At 41.5% G+C, this 22,020-nt stretch overlaps 1 protein-coding gene across 1 annotated transcript in view; it reads left to right on the top strand.

The window, feature by feature from the left end:
• Positions 1-20,489, top strand: part of LOC308311248 (anoctamin-4-like) — a 54,048-nt gene extending 33,559 nt beyond the window's left edge. The window contains 12 exon segments of the mRNA XM_080757898.1: positions 758-922; positions 1,936-1,972; positions 2,724-2,835; positions 4,714-4,771; positions 5,941-6,038; positions 7,247-7,389; positions 7,661-7,813; positions 10,461-10,608; positions 10,994-11,113; positions 11,979-12,084; positions 16,896-17,113; positions 19,893-20,489. Of these exon segments, the coding sequence (XP_080614024.1) occupies positions 758-922; positions 1,936-1,972; positions 2,724-2,835; positions 4,714-4,771; positions 5,941-6,038; positions 7,247-7,389; positions 7,661-7,813; positions 10,461-10,608; positions 10,994-11,113; positions 11,979-12,084; positions 16,896-17,099 (1,344 nt within the window). The 3' untranslated portion in view covers positions 17,100-17,113; positions 19,893-20,489.
• The last annotated feature ends 1,531 nt before the right edge of the window (positions 20,490-22,020 follow it).

The following is a 22,020-nucleotide window of genomic DNA, read 5'->3' as shown; positions in this document are numbered from 1 at the left end:
TTAGTCAGGGTGGTGGTCCCCAGGTTGATTCTTAGTCAGGGTGGTGGACTGGTGGTCCCCAGGTTGATTCTTAGTCAGGGTGGTGGTCCCTGGTTTTTCAGTGTCTCCATTAACTATACACTGACTGGAACATTGGGATAGATGTCATTAGGGGGAGAGGGAACAGTGCCACCTACTGGTCCACTTACATCACTTCCAGCAGCAGATCTCATGCCTGCAGATTAAAAAAACCTTGAATCAGGTTCCATTTCTACTACCTGTGCCGTGGTGGAAAGTAATTTACTTAATTGCGTACTTAAGTAATTCACTTAAGTACTGCACTTAAGTAAAATTGTGAGGTATTTGTACTGAAAATGTGTGCAAATCTTTGAATATATATTCTTTCACAGCAAACGTTTTTGACTCATTACTTTGCTTCTTGGAGGGGGGGGGGGGGGGAGGGACTACATATTTTCAGATGGGGGTCAGTGGCCAGTTACATATCATTTGGGGGGGGGGGGGGGTTGTCCTTGACATGACATATACTGTAGCTTGAACACAACTGAGATAGAAACTTAGGTTTTTTTTCAGAAATTATTTGGAAGACATTTTGTAGAATCTGGTCTAAATAAAATGGGTAAAGTAAATAACATGTGAGTGCTTTTCCCTGCACGGCTGTGCGTGTGTGTGTGTGTGTGTGTGTGTGTGTGTGTGCGTGCGTGCGTGCGTGCGTGTGTGTGCGTGCGTGTGTGCATGCATGCGTGCGTGTCTGATGCAGATCCTAGTGGTGATCGCCGCCGTGTTCGGCATCGTCATCTACCGCGTCATCACGGTCAGCACCTTCGCCGCCTTCGGCTGGGCTCTCATCAGGAACAACTCTCAGGTGGCGACCACCGGCACCGCCGTCTGCATCAACTTCTGCATCATCATGCTCCTTAACGTGGTGAGAGACGGGAACGCATTCTCTCTGTGTAGTTGTCCGTTCTCTCTGTGTAGTTGTCAGTTCTCTCTGTGTAGTTGTCAGTTCTCTCTGTGTAGTTGTCAGTTCTCTCTGTGTAGTTGTCAGTTCTCTCTGTGTATAGTTGTCAGTTCTCTCTGTGTAGTTGTCACGCTGACTTTGACAGCAAATATAGATTTTTAGTATGCTGAAATGTTTAGCATGCATTTAACCCAGATTGACCTTTGACCTTAAAAAAAATTGGCTCTGCTGTGCGACTCTATGCACTACAAGGTGTAACATATAGTCATATTTACTGGGGTCAGTGTTGATTTTGACAGCAAATTTGGATTTAGTTTTAGTCATATTTTAGTCAACCTGAAATGCTTTAGTGTTAGTCTAGTTTTAGTCGACTAAAATGTATTTTGGCGGGCCATTAATTAATGCCTGATTTTACAATTGGCTGCATGCTGAAGATCTGCTATTTTCAGTGCGCAAAACCCGAGTGCAACCAAACAGAAAATAACTTTTAGTTCTACTCTCTACTGGATCTCCCTCCCTAACATTTTAGTCTCGTTTTTAGTTGTTGACGATATTGTCAGTATATTTGTGACCATATTTGACTTCAAAATGAGTTAATAGCACAGGCAGACTCTTCACATACTAGAGCATGTCTGAAATAAGTGTCAGAACTGAAATCGACAATGTTAGAGAGAAGTGAACCTTTTTTCTCAACTCGCCGTTTCTCTGCAAGACATTACACTATAAGCCATATCTCCAAAACTGCATGGTGTGGTGCAAACTGAACAACCAATATGTTAATTTGAAGCTATGATTCCCTGCTTTCATATGACATGAAAAAACAAAGAATAAAAAAAAAAAATCCAATGGCAGTCCCTCAGTCAAATGTAGTCACATTTAGTCATGGTTTTAGTCACCATAGGTTAGTTTTTAGTTTAGTTTAGAGACAAAATCAACACTGACCCTGATGGTAACCTCTAACCCTGTCTCTTTTCTAGCTCTATGAAAAAGTTGCTTTTCTACTTACCAATTTAGGTAAGTTGGATGGATATCTGTTGCCTTTCGTGGCATGGTGGGATTTTTCTTTCATCCGTTTTTCATCGAACGGATGAAAACTGACTGCATATTGCTTTGAATGATGCTTAATAATTTATGCTCCAACGTACGTGACGATGTCTATGTGCCAAAAGATAATACGAGCTTTCAACGCATCACAAATGTGACGCATTGTGAGCATATTTTTCGGCTCGGGACATTGTCGTACAACATGCGAGCATAAATATGGCTTTTAAAGCTGCTACAGTATAAGCAACAATATGTCAATTTTTTATGGCCTTTTAATTTTTAATTTTTTGGTATTCAGACAGCCAGTAAAAAAAGATTAGTCTCTGTGACACATCTAGGGGTATCTAAAATGTACCTTCATCAGGGTATCATCATCACGCAAAGTATACATATCGTGATAGACAGCATTTATCGAGGTAATAAAATACATTTTACATTGAACCAATCCCATTGGAAAAGCACTGTGGAGGAGTGGAAAGGGAGGAGTATGAATCAAGTTGAGCACAGCTGCTCCTACCCCTATTTTGTTTTACATATTGAATTAATAGGTCTTTAGTTTGCTAAACTTAGCCTGAAGCAAAACGACATTAATCTATATACACACTGCATTTTGTTTTTACTTTCCGTTCTCACTTTCTCAGTTAATTTGCGTTTCCACTTTCGTCCCGCCCCCCCCGCCCGCCCCAACCCCACCCCTCCCACCCCACCAACACTACCACAGAACAGCCCAGAACGGAGTCGGAGTGGGAGAACAGTTTCACACTCAAGATGTTCCTCTTTCAGTTCGTCAATCTCAACAGCTCCACGTTCTACATCGCTTTCTTCTTGGGAAGGTGATGTTTCACTTTGTACCACACCATGTTGTTTTGTGAAATTATTATATTTCGGTGAAATAATTATGACGATGAAAGTCTTTTGAACTTTTCAAATGTGAACTTGTTAACCCATTCTGAACGGGAACCCACTTTGGTGTTGGCATCATGTTATGCTTTAGCTATTGAAAAATAGCAGATCTACAAGCTCATAGCGCGCCACTTGGTGGCGCGCTATGAGCTTGTAGGTCTGCTATTTTTGAAAAATCGAAGAACGACTGACATTTTTAGAATCTGATCTCAGGTCAGAATGGGTTCATCAGACCAGTGTGTGTGTGTCCAGTGGAAACCTCGTATGAATCTGATCTCAGGTCAGAATGGGTTAAACAGGAGGTGCACGCCCATTATGCTTACTTTGGTCCCATACTGCTACAGTACTAAAAGGCCTGTTTAATATATAGCCTTAATAATGGCATGTTTACATATTAAAGCTGCAATCGTTAACTTTCATGGCTTACCTTGAGATTTGGCCGCACTCAAAGCCAAAGTGATGATTTTTTATACATTTAGGACGCAGAGAATAACAGACCAATGTTTCGGCAGACCGTCTTCTTCAGGGTATGATACCAGTGGTGGAAAGTAACTAAGTACATTTTCTGAAGTACTGTAATTATGTACATTCTTTTGATATTTGTACTTTACTTGAGTATTTCCAATCATTTTACTGCTACTACATTTTACTCTACATCTCGGAGCCAATTTTTTTACTTTTACTCCACTACATTTATTTGGAAACATAAGTTACTACTTACATGGATTACTACTTTGTGGATTTTAATTTTGATTAGAATTTAGAAAACACACATTAACCACTTCAATGCTATACCTATACATTTAGGCCCTTTGAAAATAGCAGATCTACAAGGTGAGCTTGTAGATCAGCTATTTTCAAAAGATTTTGTAGGCTACACATTTTGAACTTGTGAAGTGGGACAATTCTGCAATAATGAGTACTTTTACCACCACTGGATACCCTGAAGTTGGCAGTTGTCTGCCATAACGTTGGTCTGTTATTCTCTGCGTCCTATATTAATAATAAAAACGTCTTTTTAAGACTCTACATCAGTGTTGTTTTTGGCAGCAAATTTTTTTGGCAGACTAATTCTGCAGTTGATTTAGTAGAACAAAATGTATTTTGGCGGGCCTTGATGCCGTCGTAATGGCAGATTTTACGCTTGGAGACAATAGGCGATCTACACGCTGCGACGTGTTGTGGGCTTGTAGATCTGCTATTTTCACAGAGTGTAAAATGACTTATACTGGATCTCTTGTCCACTAGTCCCTTCCTAACATTTTAGTCTAGTTTAAAAATTTGTTGACGAAATCGGCAGTATGTATTTAGTCTTGGTTTTCATGTAGTTTCCATTTAGTTTTCGTCAGTGAAAAAAGGCAGTCGACGAAAAATGTTCGTCCTAGTTTTAGTCCACGAAAACGACACTGCTCTACCTTTAGATTGTTTTGCCGCGGGCCGACATCACTACAGAGACTGGTGTGTGCGTAGCATCCTCCTACACACTAACACAACCTGCACACACAATGGATCGCATGTTTTTACTTTGATCTTCAGTCAGTAGTGGTCACTACTACCCGACCACAGAATCTCAATTTCTCAATCGAAGAACAGCTAGACCAAATATAACCGCCACAGATGTGTTAGTTATGCTGTGTCAACATACTCCTGACCATACATGGTCAAAATAGCGTTTTAATCACCAACAAACTAAGTTATGGATTGCAGTTTTAAGCAGGTGTAATTCCTGCTGCTATGAGATGTTTAAAAACAAATATATATATATATTGATAAGCATTATTGTGCTTGTTTTCTATGAAAAAAAAAAGATTTACAGGGAGACCTGGTGCATACATACGCCTCATCAACCGCTGGAAACTCGAAGAAGTGAGTACCGTAAGCACTTGACTTTCCCATGTGGGAATAACAGCGAAGCATTTATGGAGCCTGGGAATTACTAAATGGTAAATTATTCTGTTAGTGTTCACTAACAGAAAATCTGCTGCCAAGCGTTCAACCAACATCATGATTAAGCATTTTTTTTGCCAGCAGTATACTCGTGGGAACATCGAATAAATATAATATGTAGTCTAAGGGTTGAAGGGGGCTGTATTAAGAGAGCTTAGCCCTTTTAGGGGCTCGGGTAATTACTCCCCAGCGGTTGAGCAACGAAATACAGGAAAGAAAAACTCTGTGTAATGTGTGAAATGCACAATACAAGCTGCAGGCACAGCCAGTAACTTGTGACCAATGCAGGCTCATATGCTTCTCTTAGCAATGTTTACAGCTGTTGAGAACTATTTCAGATGCACAAACCTGCCAGAAATGCAGTGTTTCCAGTGTTTTTGCTATGCCCGTAGGTGCCAAAAGCCTCCAAAATCATTCAGTACATAAAATCCTACAGTATTTGTTGATGGCATGGCATTTTTAATAGGCCTATATATAGTATTAATTGCAAATGTGCTTCCTTTCAAAAGTGCCCCCTGTGTAAAGTGCTTCTCCTGTGCATGTGGAAGTCATCTTGCATCAGTGAAATGAAAGACATATGTATTTGGGCATGCGACAACACTGTTGAATGCAAACGTCTTATTGTGGATGTATCTGAGCTTTGATTGATTTATTAATTGATTGATGAAGCTGCCTGCTACGCAGCAGAATAAGAGTAATTCATTTTGTTGTTACACAATATGCACACACACACACACACACACACACTCTATCTTTATTTGCGTTCACAATTAACAAGAAATTAAATTAAACATAGAGGGTATGCGCATCCATAACTAGAACTCAAATTGTGAGTGAGTGAGTTTAACCTTGTTTAACGTCACCTTTTAATCATATAGGACTTTTTTCTGTTTGGCTGTTAAGGCCAGAAAGTGGTTTGTTGCCAAGTAATGCCACTCGGTATAGGCGTTCCCGCATAACTTCCGGGTATGATGATGATTGCCACTCACTTCATGCATGTGCATACCCTCTATTGTGCACATACAGTAATACCCTGTGTGTGTGTGTGTGTGTGTGTGTGTGTGTGTTGTGTGTGTGCGTGCGCCCAGTGCCACCCCAGTGGTTGTCTCATTGACCTGTGCCTGCAGATGGGGATCATCATGGTACTAAAACAGACCTGGAACAACTTCATGGAGCTGGGCTATCCGTAAGTTACATTGGGTGGGCCTTCTCGTCTGCGTTGTACTGGGCTATCCGTAAGTTACGTTGGGTGGGCCTTCTCGTCTGCGTTGTACTGGGCTACCCGTAAGTTACGTTGGGTGGGCCTTCTCGTCTGCGTTGTACTGGGCTATCCGTAAGTTACGTTGGGTGGGCCTTCTCGTCTGCGTTGTACTGAAGTGTATAGTTAGTTGCTGTGAGAGTGAGGTCTAGCCAACACCAACTCAGGATTCCTGGATCGCTGTCCTCCACAATGTCCTATCCAACGTCAGGTTCTTGAGCTCTGCAGTGTTGTCAGCCAAGCTGTCGTAGCCGCAGCACGTCTACATTAGATGGTATACGCTTCTTTCCCCTCCAGGCTTTGCCCTGTGGTTGGCTCCCGTAGGGTCAATTTACTTGCCTCAAGTTCTGGGTGCCTGACGCAGTGCCCTGCCAGACTCATCCTTCTCTCTCTGACTTTGTCCGTATATATGCAGGTATGTCTCACCTGCGTTGATAGCCTCGGGTGAGATGACGCATTTAGGACTCTATAACTAACAATTTGTTTCTTGTATTGGTGACTTTGTTATGTTAATATTGCCGAATTAATCAATCCTAAAAAACCCTACACTGCCGTTGTTTTTCACTAACCTTTGAAGAATCACCCGATAGTGTACGTCACTCCATTGCATGAACGTGTGCCTTAAAAATAGTGCGACCGCATGTCCTAATGTCGGAAAATATTCCATGATGGCCGAGTGACAACAAGGAAGAAGACAAAACAGCCGCTGGTTGCACGGCACGCCGCCGTTGTCCATAGCGTTCCATTGGTGAGAGATTACCCAGCGACCCAGCAGAAGCTAGTGAGACTAGCTTTTTTTATCCAAAAGTTTGACGTGTCACAAAGTAGCTGCGGAAAACCTCATAGGTATCGCCCAAAGAAACAAATTAAACATAACCCGGGATACTCTGATTCGGCAGGCAAAGACAAAATCAATGAACTCAGGAAACCCGGGAACGGCAGTAAAACTGTACATCGAATAATCAAGAAGGGTGTCATGAAACGCCCATAAAAGTCTAGGCTGATCCAGAACTGGTATTGCTTTGTGCTGTACACTATAGTAGGCTGATCCAGAACTGGTATTGCTTTGTGCTGTACACTATAGTAGGCTGATCCAGAACTGGTATTGCTTTGTTCTGTATTGTGTTATTGTGTAGGCTGATCGCGAACTGGTGGACACGGCGGAAGCTGAGACAGGAGCATGGACAGACGGCCAAGGACAGCTTCCCTCAGTGGGAGAAGGACTACTGCCTGCAGCCCATGAACGTCTACGGACTCTTTGATGAGTACCTGGAGATGAGTATGTTCACTTCTTCTGTTGTATGTCCTTAGACCTTCAGCTCCGTTGTAGCAAGCCAGTCCAGTGTGTCATTGTCTAGGTCAATGAGCCCACGGTCGCCATTCGGTGGCCGGTATATAGGGCAGCACATGTTCAACAGTCTGTAATGGATCCCCACATTCGCAGTGGGCACTGTCTGTGAGACCCCATTTCTGCATGGATGTTCACACTCTCTGCGGTGTCTTTCAGTTCTACAGTTTGAATTCACTACTATCTCTGTGGTGTCTTTCAGTTCTACAGTTTGGGTTCACTACTATATTCGTGGCAGCGTTCCCCCTCGCACCTCTTCTGGCGCTGCTCAACAACGTCATCGAGATACGCCTGGACGCCTATAAGTTTGTCACACAGTGGCGGCGGCCGTTGCCTTCTCAAGCCAAAGACATAGGTAGTATTCCATTACTGTACACACTGTAGGGCTGTCAAGATTATATATTTAAGTTGGCGATTAATTGTAACACAAATGTAATTGTGCTTTTGGCATTGAGCATTGGAAACTAAACTAAATTTCTGTTTGTTTGTCTGTTATTACAAATTGCATGGGGCAAATGCAACAAATAACTTAAATATACAAATAATTTACTGAGAGATTTTACGATTTTATGCTTTCAAAATAATGTAAAAATAAAATGAATTGCGGAAATAGCTGAACTTCAAGCTTACAACACGTCACAAAGTCTTGAAGTGACATGTTATAGTTCAACTATTTCTGCTGATTATGACGATTATGCTAATATGTCAAATAATTGCGACAGGCCTAATGTACTGTACGTAGTACTACCATCATACCTGTACATTAATACATGCATATTATGTACAATATAATATGCATAACATTTTATGGCAAATTAAATAAGGTTATGACTAAGTGTTGTTTGATCACAGGTCATCTGGTATGGCTTTCTTACTGAGTATTGTTTGATCAGGGTGCATGTGTTTGGTCCAACGGGCTAACAGTCCACCGGGCATTAGTCCAACACCCTATCCAAAGCCCAACCCTGGCCTGAACCTAACCTCACACCAAGGACTGTCTAAAGAGGACGACACGCGAAGACCGTACGTGCAACACCATGGTGCTCCATGGAAGGAAAGAAACATGCGCAATGGGCTATATGCAGCCAACACTTCCTTGGTCTCAACTGCGCATGTTTCTTTCCTTCCATGGAGCAGGGTTGCCAAGTCTGCTTATTTCCCGCGACTTTTGACTTCCTTTTTTCCAGAGATTATTTTCTTTTCTTTATAGGCTACTTATTGGTATAATAAGTTACTAAAACATTAATTATCATAGACATACATAGTATTTATAATGATAAATGCATCAAATCTTTTTTATTAGGATTATATGGTCATATTATTGGGTTTGTTTTGGCTTGTTTTTTGGAGGTGGGTTGGCTTATTTCTGTCACGAGTTGGCAACACTGTCATGGAGCAACATGGCGTCACCCGTGCGGTCTTCGCGTCTCGTCCTCTTTAGACAGTCCTTGCCTCACACAAGGAAGCTTACAGAAGGAAACGTCATGGTCATTTGACTGGGCTGCGCCATGACACTCTCGGTGGCAAATCTTACACCGGAAGTTCAATGAAATACAATGCAGTGGATGGGAGCCGCCTGGACCATCTCGTGAACAAACACTGTTTATGAAACATAATCGGTTCAGGAATATAAAAGAAGACTGTAAATGGCCACCAACCAAGAAGTTATTGCCACTTAAGAAGTTATGGTTTACCTTAATTGTTAATTGCTGTTTTTCAGTTTTTCTATATTTGTGGTGATATGCCATGGTTTACTTGGTTTTAAAACTGTCCACTAGGTGGCAGAATTGGCCATGTCCCCTCTGGGCATTCAGGTATACAAGGTGACGTTAGAGTTGAAAGTTCATTGAAAATACAAGATGGCGGAAGCGCAGTCATGCAGTTCAGAACGAACTTTGTCAGCAATAAATATGTTTATATTTCATGATTAACACCCCTTGGAAGGCGGAATGAGGTTCGTGAGATAAAGATGTAATAGTGCCTAGAGTGTCTTTATATTTAGTCCGTTAAAAAGAGCGTCTTTTATTGCCGTAATGTAAACACTATTGTCATGTGACATTGGCTGCAACACGTGGCTCCCGAAGGACTACCGTTTACAAGAGTTAATTCATGTCTAATGTTTTATAGCTACAAGTTGTCTTATGGTGATTAAGAAATATACCATTGGTGTTTATGGTCAAGTTTTGAAGTTTATTTTGGCTAAACTGTATATGTTGTATGACTTTGTATTTTGACTAATGTTGATTATATTTTCGTCATATCTCTGCAGTTTTTACGGTGCTTCTTGGTACCACACCAAAAATAAAGAGCATCAGTCTGAAACTCTACTGTCTCACTCTCAAAGTCCATACCAAGCCCAGGGGGCAGTTACAAAGACATATAACACATTGTCTGCTGGGTTGCTTTTCGATGTGTACACTGTGTAGTTTTATAGAGGCAAACTAGTTTCTGAACTGCCAAGTATCGCGAGACTGTTCACTGTTTCCTATCCTGTCTGGCAACCAAATCTCGCGATACCTCAGAGACAGAAACGACACCTGCCGCTGTTTAGATGCCTCAATAAAATGATGTACTGTGCACATCGAAAAGCAAGTTATTGGAAAACAACCTGTGATATGTCTCCTTTAATATTCCTGAACCGATAATATGACGAAGGTCTCAATGTTTCATAAAATAGTGTTTTGTTAATGAGTTGGTCCCTCCACTGCCATGTATTTCATCGAACTTCCCGTGCGAGATTTGCCACCGAGAGCATCATGGCGCACAGCCCAGTCACGTGACTTTTCCTTTCCGTAAGCTTCCTTCACCTCAGGGCAAGCCTCACAGGAAGTTTTACAGGGATCTGGTATGGCATTCTGACTCAGTGTGTTTCATCACAGGGATCTGGTATGGCATTCTGACTCAGTGTGTTTCATCACAGGGATCTGGTATGGCATTCTGACTCGGTGTGTTTCATCACAGGGATCTGGTATGGCATTCTGACTCAGTGTGTTTCATCACAGGGATCTGGTATGGCATTCTGGAGGGCATCGGGATCCTTTCCGTCATCACCAATGCCTTTGTGATCGCCGTCACGTCGGACTTCATCCCTCGCCTCGTGTACGCCTACAAGTATGGCCCGTGTGCGGGGCAGGGCCGCGCCGGCGAGAGGTGAGGGGGAAGTGTTTCACTGTGTGCTGTTTTTATTGGTACCTGTGTGTGTGTGTAATATATACCGGTTACTGCTATAGTATTCCTCTTTTATTGGTATATCTATACCGGTTACTGCTATTACTCTTTGTGTCTCTTTACTCCTCCTAAAGCATTGGCTTCGGATGTTATCAGACAATTTACTCTAATGGCCGTCATCAGCCCTATATCATGACCATGCAATGGGGCCAGTATGGACATTTCCTACATGCTGACGTTATCAGCAAGTGCCCTAATGATCCTAAAAACCTGTGTCATGTTAATTGCAGTTAAACTGTTATTCCTGTGACTCTGTGCCTGACGACCATACGACCACTGTGTGCTTGTGTTCCGTCTCACTGCCCAGGTGCATGATGGGATACGTGAATGCCAGTCTGTCGATATTCCGGGTGTCTGACTTCGAGGAGAAATCGGAGCCCAGGACCAACGGATCAGAGCTGTTTGGCCAGGCTGTGAAATACTGCAGGTACACGCTAGTAGTTTTTTTCTGCCAGATGCAAAGCTGAGGACTTTCCCTCAGCTACTGCAACAGCGATTATTATTATAATTATTATTTTATTTTAAGAATTTCATCCCGTGGACAGTAAGTTGTCTATTGAGCATCTACTGTATTCCAGTGTTGATTTGGACGGCATATTTTGATGTTTTAGTCATATTTTAGTCATCTGAATAAGCTGCGACGTGTTGTGAGCTTGTAGATTTGCTATTTTCACACGCGAGTGTGACCAAACGCTAGTTGCACTGGATCTCTTCTCCACTAATCCCTCCCTAACATTTTAGTCTAGTTTTATTGGTTGTCAGTGAAAAAAGGTAGTTGACAAGGTTTTTTGAGGGACGCTCGCCACTAGCCCCTCCCATGCCCAGCTTTGTGTGTTTTTGCAGCGCGACGCGTTGTGAGCTTGTAGATCTGCTATTTTCAGCATGCAACCAAGTGTAGAATGACTTATACTGGATCTCTTGTCCACTATAGTCCCTTCCTAACATTTTAGTCAATTTTTTATTATATTTAGTCTTAGTTTTAGTCATTGTAGCTTATAGTCTTCATTTAGTTTTCGCCAGTGAATAAAGGTTTTGAGTCGATGAAAATCAACACTGTCCAATATGTGTTTGTTCTTGTCTTGGCTCTTTGTGAGAAAATTTTTCGTCTTAGTTTGGGTCGACGAAAATCAACACTGTCCAATATGTGTTTGTTCTTGTCTTCTGGCTGTTTGTGAGAAAAAATTTCGTCTTACTTTTAGTCGACGAAAATCAACACTGGCCAATATGTGTTTGTTCTTGTCTTCTGGCTGTGTGTGAGTGATGATCTCGGTACCAATGTGATTGGCTCATAGGTACCGTGACTACAGGGAACCTCCGGACTCCCCCGAGCCCTATGCATACCCGCTGCAGTTCTGGCACGTGTTGGCAGCTCGCCTGGCCTTCATCATCGTGTTCGAGGTCAGTTTATAATAATAATAATCATAATAATTAGTGATGCAACGAATATTCGGCCGCAGAAAATGGCTAAAAATGCATTTTCGACCTATTCGGTTTTGGCACGAATAGGCAGAAAAAAATTAAAAAAATTAAATAAAAAAATTGCCTACTCAATTCATAATTAACGTTCCAATTTTGGAGGTCTGGCTCATGGACTAAAAACTGGTTCTGAACTGCACCGGTTCCCAACCGGTGGAAAAGGGGCCAATGTGATTTTTAGTATATACATCAAGGAAATGTTGGCTTGTTTGATATTCAAAACAAGCCACCACATTTTTTAAACAAGCCAACCTGCGAACAAACATAATAGGTAGTTAAAGAACTAGTCGACTACTAAACTAGTCAACTAGTAAAAATGACTAGAAGTGAATGCCCTAGTAGGAAGCCCACTTCCTTGTATTTCGCTAACCAATAACAGTGCCGAGGCGCGTACGTCGCTTCAAATTTGGTAATATCATATCATAATATTGCGAGGGGAAGTGAGTGGCACTCGATAGAGGAAGAGTGTACAAATTATTTGGTTCCATTTGAACACAGACCTTGTAACTGCCTCTGTGTCAGTCAGCGCAGTATTTCTGAGTTATTTATTTTGGTAGGAACCAAAGTTCTCTAAGGCGGAACCTTTGTTTTTATATCGCCCGTTTCTGTCAAGACATGCTTTAGCGTAACACTCGTCCAAGAAAGTCCGCGGATTTAGTACATGTTTCTCAGTGTATATTGCATCTGCAAGCTAGTTCATAGCATCAAGATAGACAATCATTCAGTGTCACGCCCTTTGATGAACTTGAAGAACGAATGAAGCAGTTGTTCTGTGTATGTACTGACGGCTTTATTGTAGCAAGCATCGCTTCCAAAGCCCACGTCAAAACTCACTGACTGCACGTAATTCAAAGAGCATGAAGTAGTGAGAGGAACCCATGAACAGATCATCATAACCAGGACTTTAACTTTGTACGCTTCATGTTCAATGTGACAAACTCCGTCTGCTCAGCATGGACGGAAGATGCAATAACTGTGCGATCCTGAGCTTATTCCAAAGTATATGGTCATGTTACCGGAAATGACACAATCAAACTTCCGGAACACACATTTTACCCAAATCATCAAATAAGTAAAATATCAAACAAAATAATGACAAAAAACATCATTATGGCAGTCATACTCCCACCTTGACTTGGGACTACCAATCAACTTTCAACTTAACTTTCACATTTGAAAAATCATCAATACCTCCTCATTGAAAATAAACTTTAAATCATGGATCCAATAACCTTGACCGTGACCCACTTCAACCTTTAGTTCAACCGGTTGTTTTACAAACAAATCTTATGAAAACAAATGAAACCTTTGTAACATGAACAAAATAAAACCATGTAACAGACTCTTCAATTATGTACAATAAATAATGCATAGCAAAATATGCCAAATTGTGGCTCCCAACATTTGAACTTTCCCTTTAACCTTCTTTCAAACTGGTGTAGCCATTTCCCTTCTTTGCAGGCTGCATAAATGTTTGAAGCATTCATAAGTGTGAAACGAGAGTCAATGTTGACCATCAATTTACAGTTAATAGCTCATGGATGAATTGGATTGGACTAGACTTTCCAAATTAATCAAAATGCAAAGTGTTCAAACGCAATTTAACAAATTATCATGGTGTATTTAATTACTAGTCATAAAATCTTTGTACATTTGCCCAGTTTAAACTTCCTACTTTGTCTCTTAATCCATATGCAACAATTGTAGAGCACCATATAACTTGAAAGTAAATGTAAAGTACCATCACTATTTGAACAAAATGTGATCTGAATCTGCTTTAATTAAATCGACATTGCATCTCTCCTTCTGTTTTCTTTGGATCATTATTCAATAATTCATTCATATGGAAATAAACCATGAACACTTGGACAAAACATCTTTTAAACTGAACTCAGTCAAGTTTGCAATAAGCAATACATAGGACCTTAAATGTGACAAACAAAATGAGCAATATGGTTTACATGTCTTAGTCAGGTGGTCTACTGTTTTTGCCTCCCACCAAAGCACCGTGTAAGAGTAAGCTCTTTTTCCTATGCTTCTTGTAGTTCATCCTTTTTGATAGTTTGCCTTTTCCATTCCAGTTCTTTACTCTCTTTCCTTGACCCTTCATTTTTGGTTTCCTTGTTGATGTAGGTTTGACATTTTTACCTGGAATAGGCATAGCTGATGGTTTCTTGGGTTTCTTGGGGACCTTCTTCAGGTCTTTAGCTGTTACTTTCTTAGCAGCAGGCTTCTTAGCTGCCACATTCTTGGGCTTCTTTGCCATCACCTTTTTGGCTCTCTTAGCCAATGCATGTTTCTTTGCGTTAATTGCTTTCTGTGCAAAATGCTTCTTCACCACTTCCATCTCCTTGCTCACTTCAAAGGAGTCAGCAGCACCAGTGCCCTTAAGCTGAACCAGTGTGCCTTTAGCGATGGGTTCAGGCTGCTCAACAAGCTGCAGAGTTGGTTTAGGCAACAGAGTGTGTGTGGCATGTAGCCTTTTAAGCTCCTCCAAACACTCAAGTCCTCTCAAGATTTCCACCTTAGACTGTTGCCTTGTGGCATTTATAGGTGCTTGTGTGACTGCAAATTCAACTGCTGTTTCATTCTGACAGTTTAACTCTTCCTTCATTTTTGCAATCTGAGCATTTGCATCATTGATAACCCTTGTTGTGACCTGGACACACTTGGCAAACTTGTGACACAGGTAACTGGTAGGGGTATCAAGTGCATCATAAATGTCCTTTAAATTTTCTAGATCCCTTTCAACAGCGATAACATTGTCTTGGAGGTTACCAATTGGAGCCTTGTTGATTACACCTTGTTTTGTTCTTTTTGCTCTGCTTTTCCAGTGGGCATAAATGCAATCAAAATCATACAATAACCTCTCTTTACACTCTTGGGTTTGCAAGCTCTCTTTGAACTCAATTTGTTCCATGTTGGACTGGTTCTGCTTGTGCAGGTTGCTTAAGCTTGTGAAGGTCCTTTAAATGTCCTTATTTCCTTTTGACAATTTACTTCTTAACCAACACACCTTTAACCATACACCTTAAACCCCATAAATCATTGTGAAGGTTTAGATGCCCTTATTTTCTTTTGACATCTATACTTTTAACCAACACTTAAACATGTACTTTAACCATATAGACCATTGTGAAGATTCTTTAGATGCCCTTATCTTCTTTTGACATCTTTACCTTTAACCAACACACATACAGTCTAAAGGCTTAAACCTTATGAACCATTTCAAATAGTCCCATGAGTGTCAAATAGCATTTGCATTTAATTTATACCACAAAGAAAGCACCTTAAAGAGCAAACTGAACGACCACGACATGACACGGTCCTTGGTGCACTTTGCATAACAATGGTGCGATCTTTCCTTTCTTCTTTCCAAATGTTTCTAGGTTGTTAGCACAGTCAGTTCCTTTGCTCTTGAGTCCTTTGCCTTGAACGTGTGTAGTGCACTAACCTTGGTCTTTGGTTAACAAACAAACAGCATGGTTTACGAAGTAGCATGTTAGTTCAATGGATCCATCCCATCCGTGGTTCACCAAGCACGCAGCAGCTGGAGTGCAACGCCGAACGCGGCGCGAGTCGCAGCGGTCCGGCCGGCCCGCTGGTACGCTGCTGGTTCGGTGGCTGTCGTCTGGTGGTTGACTTGACGACCCGGACTACCGTCAGTCGTCTGCGGCATGAGTTTTGACTGTCACGCCCTTTGATGAACTTGAAGAACGAATGAAGCAGTTGTTCTGTGTATGTACTGACGGCTTTATTGTAGCAAGCATCGCTTCCAAAGCCCACGTCAAAACTCACTGACTGCACGTAATTCAAAGAGCATGAAGTAGTGAGAGGAACCCATGAACAGATCATCATAACCAGGACTTTAACTTTGTACGCTTCATGTTCAATGTGACAAACTCCGTCTGCTCAGCATGGACGGAAGATGCAATAACTGTGCGATCCTGAGCTTATTCCAAAGTATATGGTCATGTTACCGGAAATGACACAATCAAACTTCCGGAACACACATTTTACCCAAATCATCAAATAAGTAAAATATCAAACAAAATAATGACAAAAAACATCATTATGGCAGTCATATACAGAGTAATTCCAAGCTACACAATTCTCCTCATACAATGCAGCTACTAAGGTACAGTTTGCTGACGTTTTGTGTGTTGTTTTGTCCATTGTTTTGTATTGAATTGTTGGGCTGTAGTTTGTCAGATGTGGTCTTTGTGTTTAATGTGGATTATGTAACCAAGGTTCATTTGTGTATACAGTAATTGAAAGTGACGACATTATCAAGACAATGTTGAGAGATTACTGTATGTGTTTGTTTATTATTTTGACTAGTGATTATTGTATTTGTGTATATGTTTTGATTACAGTTTTCACGGTCTGGATGAACCAAATAAATCCTGCCAGTAAATTAAAAACTCGTTGCTGTCGTCTGTACTGAGGGAATTACAGACCTGTTATGGTCATTCAGGGCTACTAGCTCTTTATGTGTCCGTGGCAAAAAAGATATTTTGACAAAATAAATTCCCCCACAAGTCAGACGGACGGGATGAGCCCTGGTCTCGCCCCTTTAGTTGTTGTGATATTTGGTGTGCTAGAAGCAAATCTGACCTAAGGTTGATGCTAGAGGAAAGGGAAGAGACACAAACGTTATAATATTGACAACAAATGTCCACCACAAGCCCAGCATGGTGATGACCCCCATGCTTGCACTATGTTATTCACAGCACCTGGTGTTCGCCATCAAAAACCTGATCGCGTACCTGATCCCAGACCTGCCCAAGGACCTGCGGGACCGCATGCGCCGCGAGAAGTACCTGATCCAGGAGATGATGTACGAGGCCGAGCTGGAGAGACTGCAGAAGGAGAAGAAGGAGAAGAACGAGAGGAGGAAGAGAGAGCGGGTCCATCACAACAAGGAGTGGCCCTGAGGCAAACAAAGATGGTGGGTTGGTTGGTTTTTTATTAATATATTTTTTAGGCTTATTTTTGCCTTTATTGATAGACACAGTAAGTTGACAGCAAAGTTTGTCGCGATCGGGACTCGAACCCACGACACGCTGTCAGGCTGGATTACCAGCATAGGTGCCTGGACTGCTAGGCCAGCCCAGGCGCCTCCTTGTTTATCATTGTAATTTTGTGCATATACAGTACAGCCATATATTCATAGCTAGTCTCACGTAGCCAGACAACTATTCCACAATCTCCGGATTTATATAGAGTCTGGAACTACACCTCCTGAATGTTATATAGAGTCTGGAACTACACCTCCTGAATGTTATATAGAGTCTGGAACTACACCTCCTGAATGTTATATAGAGTCTGGAACTACACCTCCTGAATGTTATATAGAGTCTGGAACTACACCTCCCGAATGTATATAGAGTCTGGAACTACACCTCCTGAATGTATATAGAGTCTGGAACTACACCTCCTGAATGTATTTAGAGTCTGGAACTACACCTCCCGAAATACAAGCAAGGAAGCCAATGAAAAAAAGATACTGCATGGTTCTGTTCAGAATTCATTGTCGTCTCCTGTATTTCCAGAAAATAATAAATACTCGATAGTGGTGCTCGATTAGAACCCGGCTCGATAAGCCTGACCGATAAGGTGCTCGTTATCAATATAATATGAACTAGCTCCATCCCTAGTAGGGATTGGGTGGCAGAGCTATTTAAACCATTTCTTATTTAACCCATTCTGACCGGGAACCCCTTTTGGTGTTAGCATCATGTCATGCTTTAGCTATTGAAAAATAGCAGATCTACAAGCTCATAGCGCGCCACCGAGTGGCGCGCTACGAGCTTGTAGGTCTGCTATTTTTGAAAAATCGAAGAGCGACTGACATTTTTTAGAATCTGATCTCAGGTCAGAATGGGTTCATCAGACCAGTGTGTGTCCAGTGGAAACCTCGTATGAATCTGATCTCGGGTCAGAATGGGTTAAAATGTCCACTGCAGTTAATTGGCACCATAGATATTTAAAAAAATAGATGCCTCATTGGCTGCTGCAGTTCGTTGAAGCCATGTGTGTTGACGGGAGGGGCGGAATAATTTACACTGGCACGCCGGAAGAGTCACGTTGCCACTCAAGTGACTACTGGCCAATCACATCGCATCTTTTCCGGGACTTATCAGACGCGAACATGCGCTCTGTGACGCACGCTCATGCTTCCGCGGGTCTTCGCAAAGGAATCTCGGGATTTTTTTTGCCCTCCCCTTGAGCACATACGCTCCAGAGCCGAAAGGGGCGTCTACCTTTATATGTCTATGGTTGGCACAAACGGTGTCTTGTAACCCTTCTTTATTGTCTGCAGAACAGGGTCTGTTAGACCCAACCTCCACCAAACTAAAAACCTAAAGGTGACAAATCATTTCAGGCCGTAGCGGCCAAACTTTGGAATGCTCTTCCACTATAGCGCTGAGATTTGCACCCTCTGTGGGCATTTTTTTTTTAAATGACCTCAAAACATTTATTTTTAAACAAGCATTTGTGGTTGGTTAATAACCTAAGTTATCTTTTGTTTTATGATGTATTTATGATGCTCATATTGACGTCTTGTTTGAGCTGAATTGTACAGCACATGTTTTATCTGCATTGTTTGCTTGTTTGTTCTGTATTTGTATTGTATGTAAAGCACTTTGTGAGTCCTCTCTGTGAAAGGTGCTACATGAATAAAATGTACTTACTTACTTGCTAATGGCACTCTAAAGGCATGTTCATACTCCAGTTTTAGGTGATAAGGTGACCATTGAAAAGTACGACATGACATCACGCTGCAGTGATGAGCGAGTCTCACCGCTCACCCCAACACATCTCTCTGTTTTCACTAACCACCGGTCACCCTATCAGTATGAATAGGCCTTAAAGGAGAATTCCACGCTAGAAGGCTTTCTTACCTTTATTTGTAGTTGTCACTTCCCCGCCAAAATGTCCAGGTGTTATTTTGTGCAAAAGCGCATTATTGGCTATTTCCCCTACCATAAGCCCTCAATGAATTGCATTGAAATGAATGGGGCATTGGGATGTTGTGCTAATTCGCGGCACACTTTACTACTTATTTTGATGGAAATAAGCAAATTAGCACAAAAATCCAACCCCCATTGAGGGTTTATATTTAGGGGAAATAGCCAATAATGCACTTTTGCACAAAATAACACCTGGACCTCTTTGGTGGGGACGTAACGACTACAAATAAAGGTAAGAGAGCCTGCCTGCTGGTAAGAGGTCACATTCAGGGCGAAGAGGGAGGGGTAGAGTCATTGTAAATCTGAAATCTTGCCTTTTTGCTTATGGAGCGGTTGTATAATTATGTCCCGAAGTTGCTATTGCTAGCAATACCAGGGCAGCAGGAGGTAGAGGATTATTTGTCTCAGTGTGCCCTTGAGCAAGACACTGAACCCCAAGTATGCATTAGTCTTGCGTGGCCAGACGGTTGCCTCTAGAATTTTCAAATGTTTCCGCGGTTGTACAGACACGGAAGCTCTGATCATGAGCAAGAGATAACGCCTCCTCCCCACTGCTGTATCGTCTTTACAGTCGTGCAAATGTATTCTAATATAAATCAAATCATCTAAGCATGTACAGCTCACTGACATTGCTGTAGGCCTAATCAAGTCTAAAGGAAATCAAAGCTTGAACTTTCAGCTTTTCAGAATCTGTGTGACTGTGCACGTTGCCAGATATCATACAGGTGTGCATTCTGTGTCGTTGCTTTACAGAGGCGTCACTTGTCGGGTCGGCCCACGTTGCGTACGACGACACTCGGCGGGGCAGAAGGAAAGGAAAAAGAGCCAGGTCCATGCATGACTGTTCGGCCTCCATAACTTTCTCTTTGTTTTTTCTGTGCTGTGGACCAACAGCACCACCAAGAGGACAGTTGGGAGAACTTCATCCAGCATGCCAGTCTGTCTCTCTTAATTCTGCCAGGCTTTTTTTTTTTTACAGTGAACTGTAACATATCCTGCAATCTGGATATAAAACATGAACATTCAGCAAAGAGTCATTTTGCTATTTATTTTTATTTTTTAATTATTTCGTTGCGCAGGATTGTTCCTTTCAAACGGTAAAATTCCTTCGGATCTTGAATGTAAATGTCAGACGATGACGACGAGAAAAATGAGAACTTTTACAGGCTTATTGTTATTAAAAAAAAAAGAGAGGAATCTCTTTCTGTGCTTACTGAATGACAAACCCTGTTTACACTTCTTTGTTTCTTCAAAGGAAAACCTCCATGCAACAACGGCGTAATATTTGCTTTATTGTAAATACAGAGATATTTAAGCGAATGACAAATAGGCCACACGCTCTGCTATATTAGTGTTGCGCAATAAATGAATAAAACTTATTTAGAGTTATGCTCCATCAAACCTGTGGCCCGAGGTCATAGTTTGGTAAAATTGAAATTGCTTTCCATAAAATAAAATAAAATAGATTGATAATTGCGTAATAAATATTATTTATTGCAAATAAAGGTGATTATTTCACTGTCTGTTTTTTGTTTGTTTTTTAGTTTTTTAACTTTTTTCTTCATATAAGAGAGTGTATAGACGGGTAACTAAAGAGAAACACAATGATATAAGATAGGAGCACGATACAGACTCGGCTACTAATCGATTGAATCAATTGATCAGTGGAGAAAAAAAGGACATTTGAATAGTGATGGACATGGATCACTTTTCCACCGGGACACGCCACCCATCATCAGGGCTGGACTGGGACAAAAAAACAACAACCACAACCAGCGCGCAGATAGCAAAAACTCTACGGCCCGCTCCGTCGAGGCACACACAAACAAACAAGCCCTAATAATACCACCGCTTTTACAGAACAACGTAAATGATACAAACCAACAGACAACTAACTACACAACCCTTTGTAGAGGGTTTATTTGTCACTCACTGATACAGGTACAGTGAAATTATCATGATGGCACTGGCAGAATGGCAGCACGCCCGGACCTTTCCTGGTGGCCTGCTACCTATATTGGCCTGCCTGTCCAAAAAAATCATGGCGGCCCCCTACGGCCATGATTATATGTCCGGTATGACCTGTGGCCAGTCCAGCCCTGCCCCTCATCCAGACTGAGTGGCAAAACGTTGAGCAGCAGCATCTGGAGCGTTGGGAGTTTGGAAGCGCTCGTTGGAAATCACTCAACGGTCCTGTCCGTTTCTAAATCGCACATAATACAGGAGATGTTATTATTGAAAACGAGCGCTTCCAAACTCTGACACTTAAAATAAAAATGCATGAAATGTATTGACAAAGTAGCTCATAACATTCTGTCTATAATGATGGATTTTTAGGAAACAAAAAAAGAGGATAATTCAAGCTTTCCGTAGGCTACAGCTGCAATGTTTAACGTTGTTTTAATACAATCAGAGTTTTCTGTTTTGATGTATGCGCTGTCAAGGCCAGAACATAGTTTTTTTTGCCACTCAGTAGGCGTTCCCGCATAACTTCCTTTTACGATGATGTCATGTGCATAGACTCTGTACAATTACAAATTATAGTTTGGCTTAAATCAGAAGAAATTAGTAAGAAAATCTGAATTAAAGAAGACCTTCTTTCATTTAAAAGAGCTGAGAGTTGTAGCAGACCCTGGGAGTTGGTTCCAGTATTATGTGGTGTATATAAAAAAAACTGCTGCATTTACTTCTGACTCTGGGCTCAGAAGAGAGTGCTGTCCTGTCCCTGATGTCAAAGAAGTCTGGAGGGCTCAAGATGGGCAATAACACAAGATCAGAGATCTATTTTGCAGCGTTGTTTTTGGCAGCAAATTTCTATTTTAGTTTTAGTCATAGTCTTTGGACTGAAACTTAATTTAGTTCTAGTCACATTTGAGTCACC

This window comes from Protomyctophum bolini (assembly GCF_963924005.1).
Source record: "Protomyctophum bolini genome assembly, chromosome: 23".
NCBI classification, from domain to species: Eukaryota; Metazoa; Chordata; class Actinopteri; order Myctophiformes; family Myctophidae; genus Protomyctophum; species Protomyctophum bolini.
Note: the sequence above shows the minus strand (reverse complement) of the source record. Positions and strands in the feature narration are given on the sequence as shown.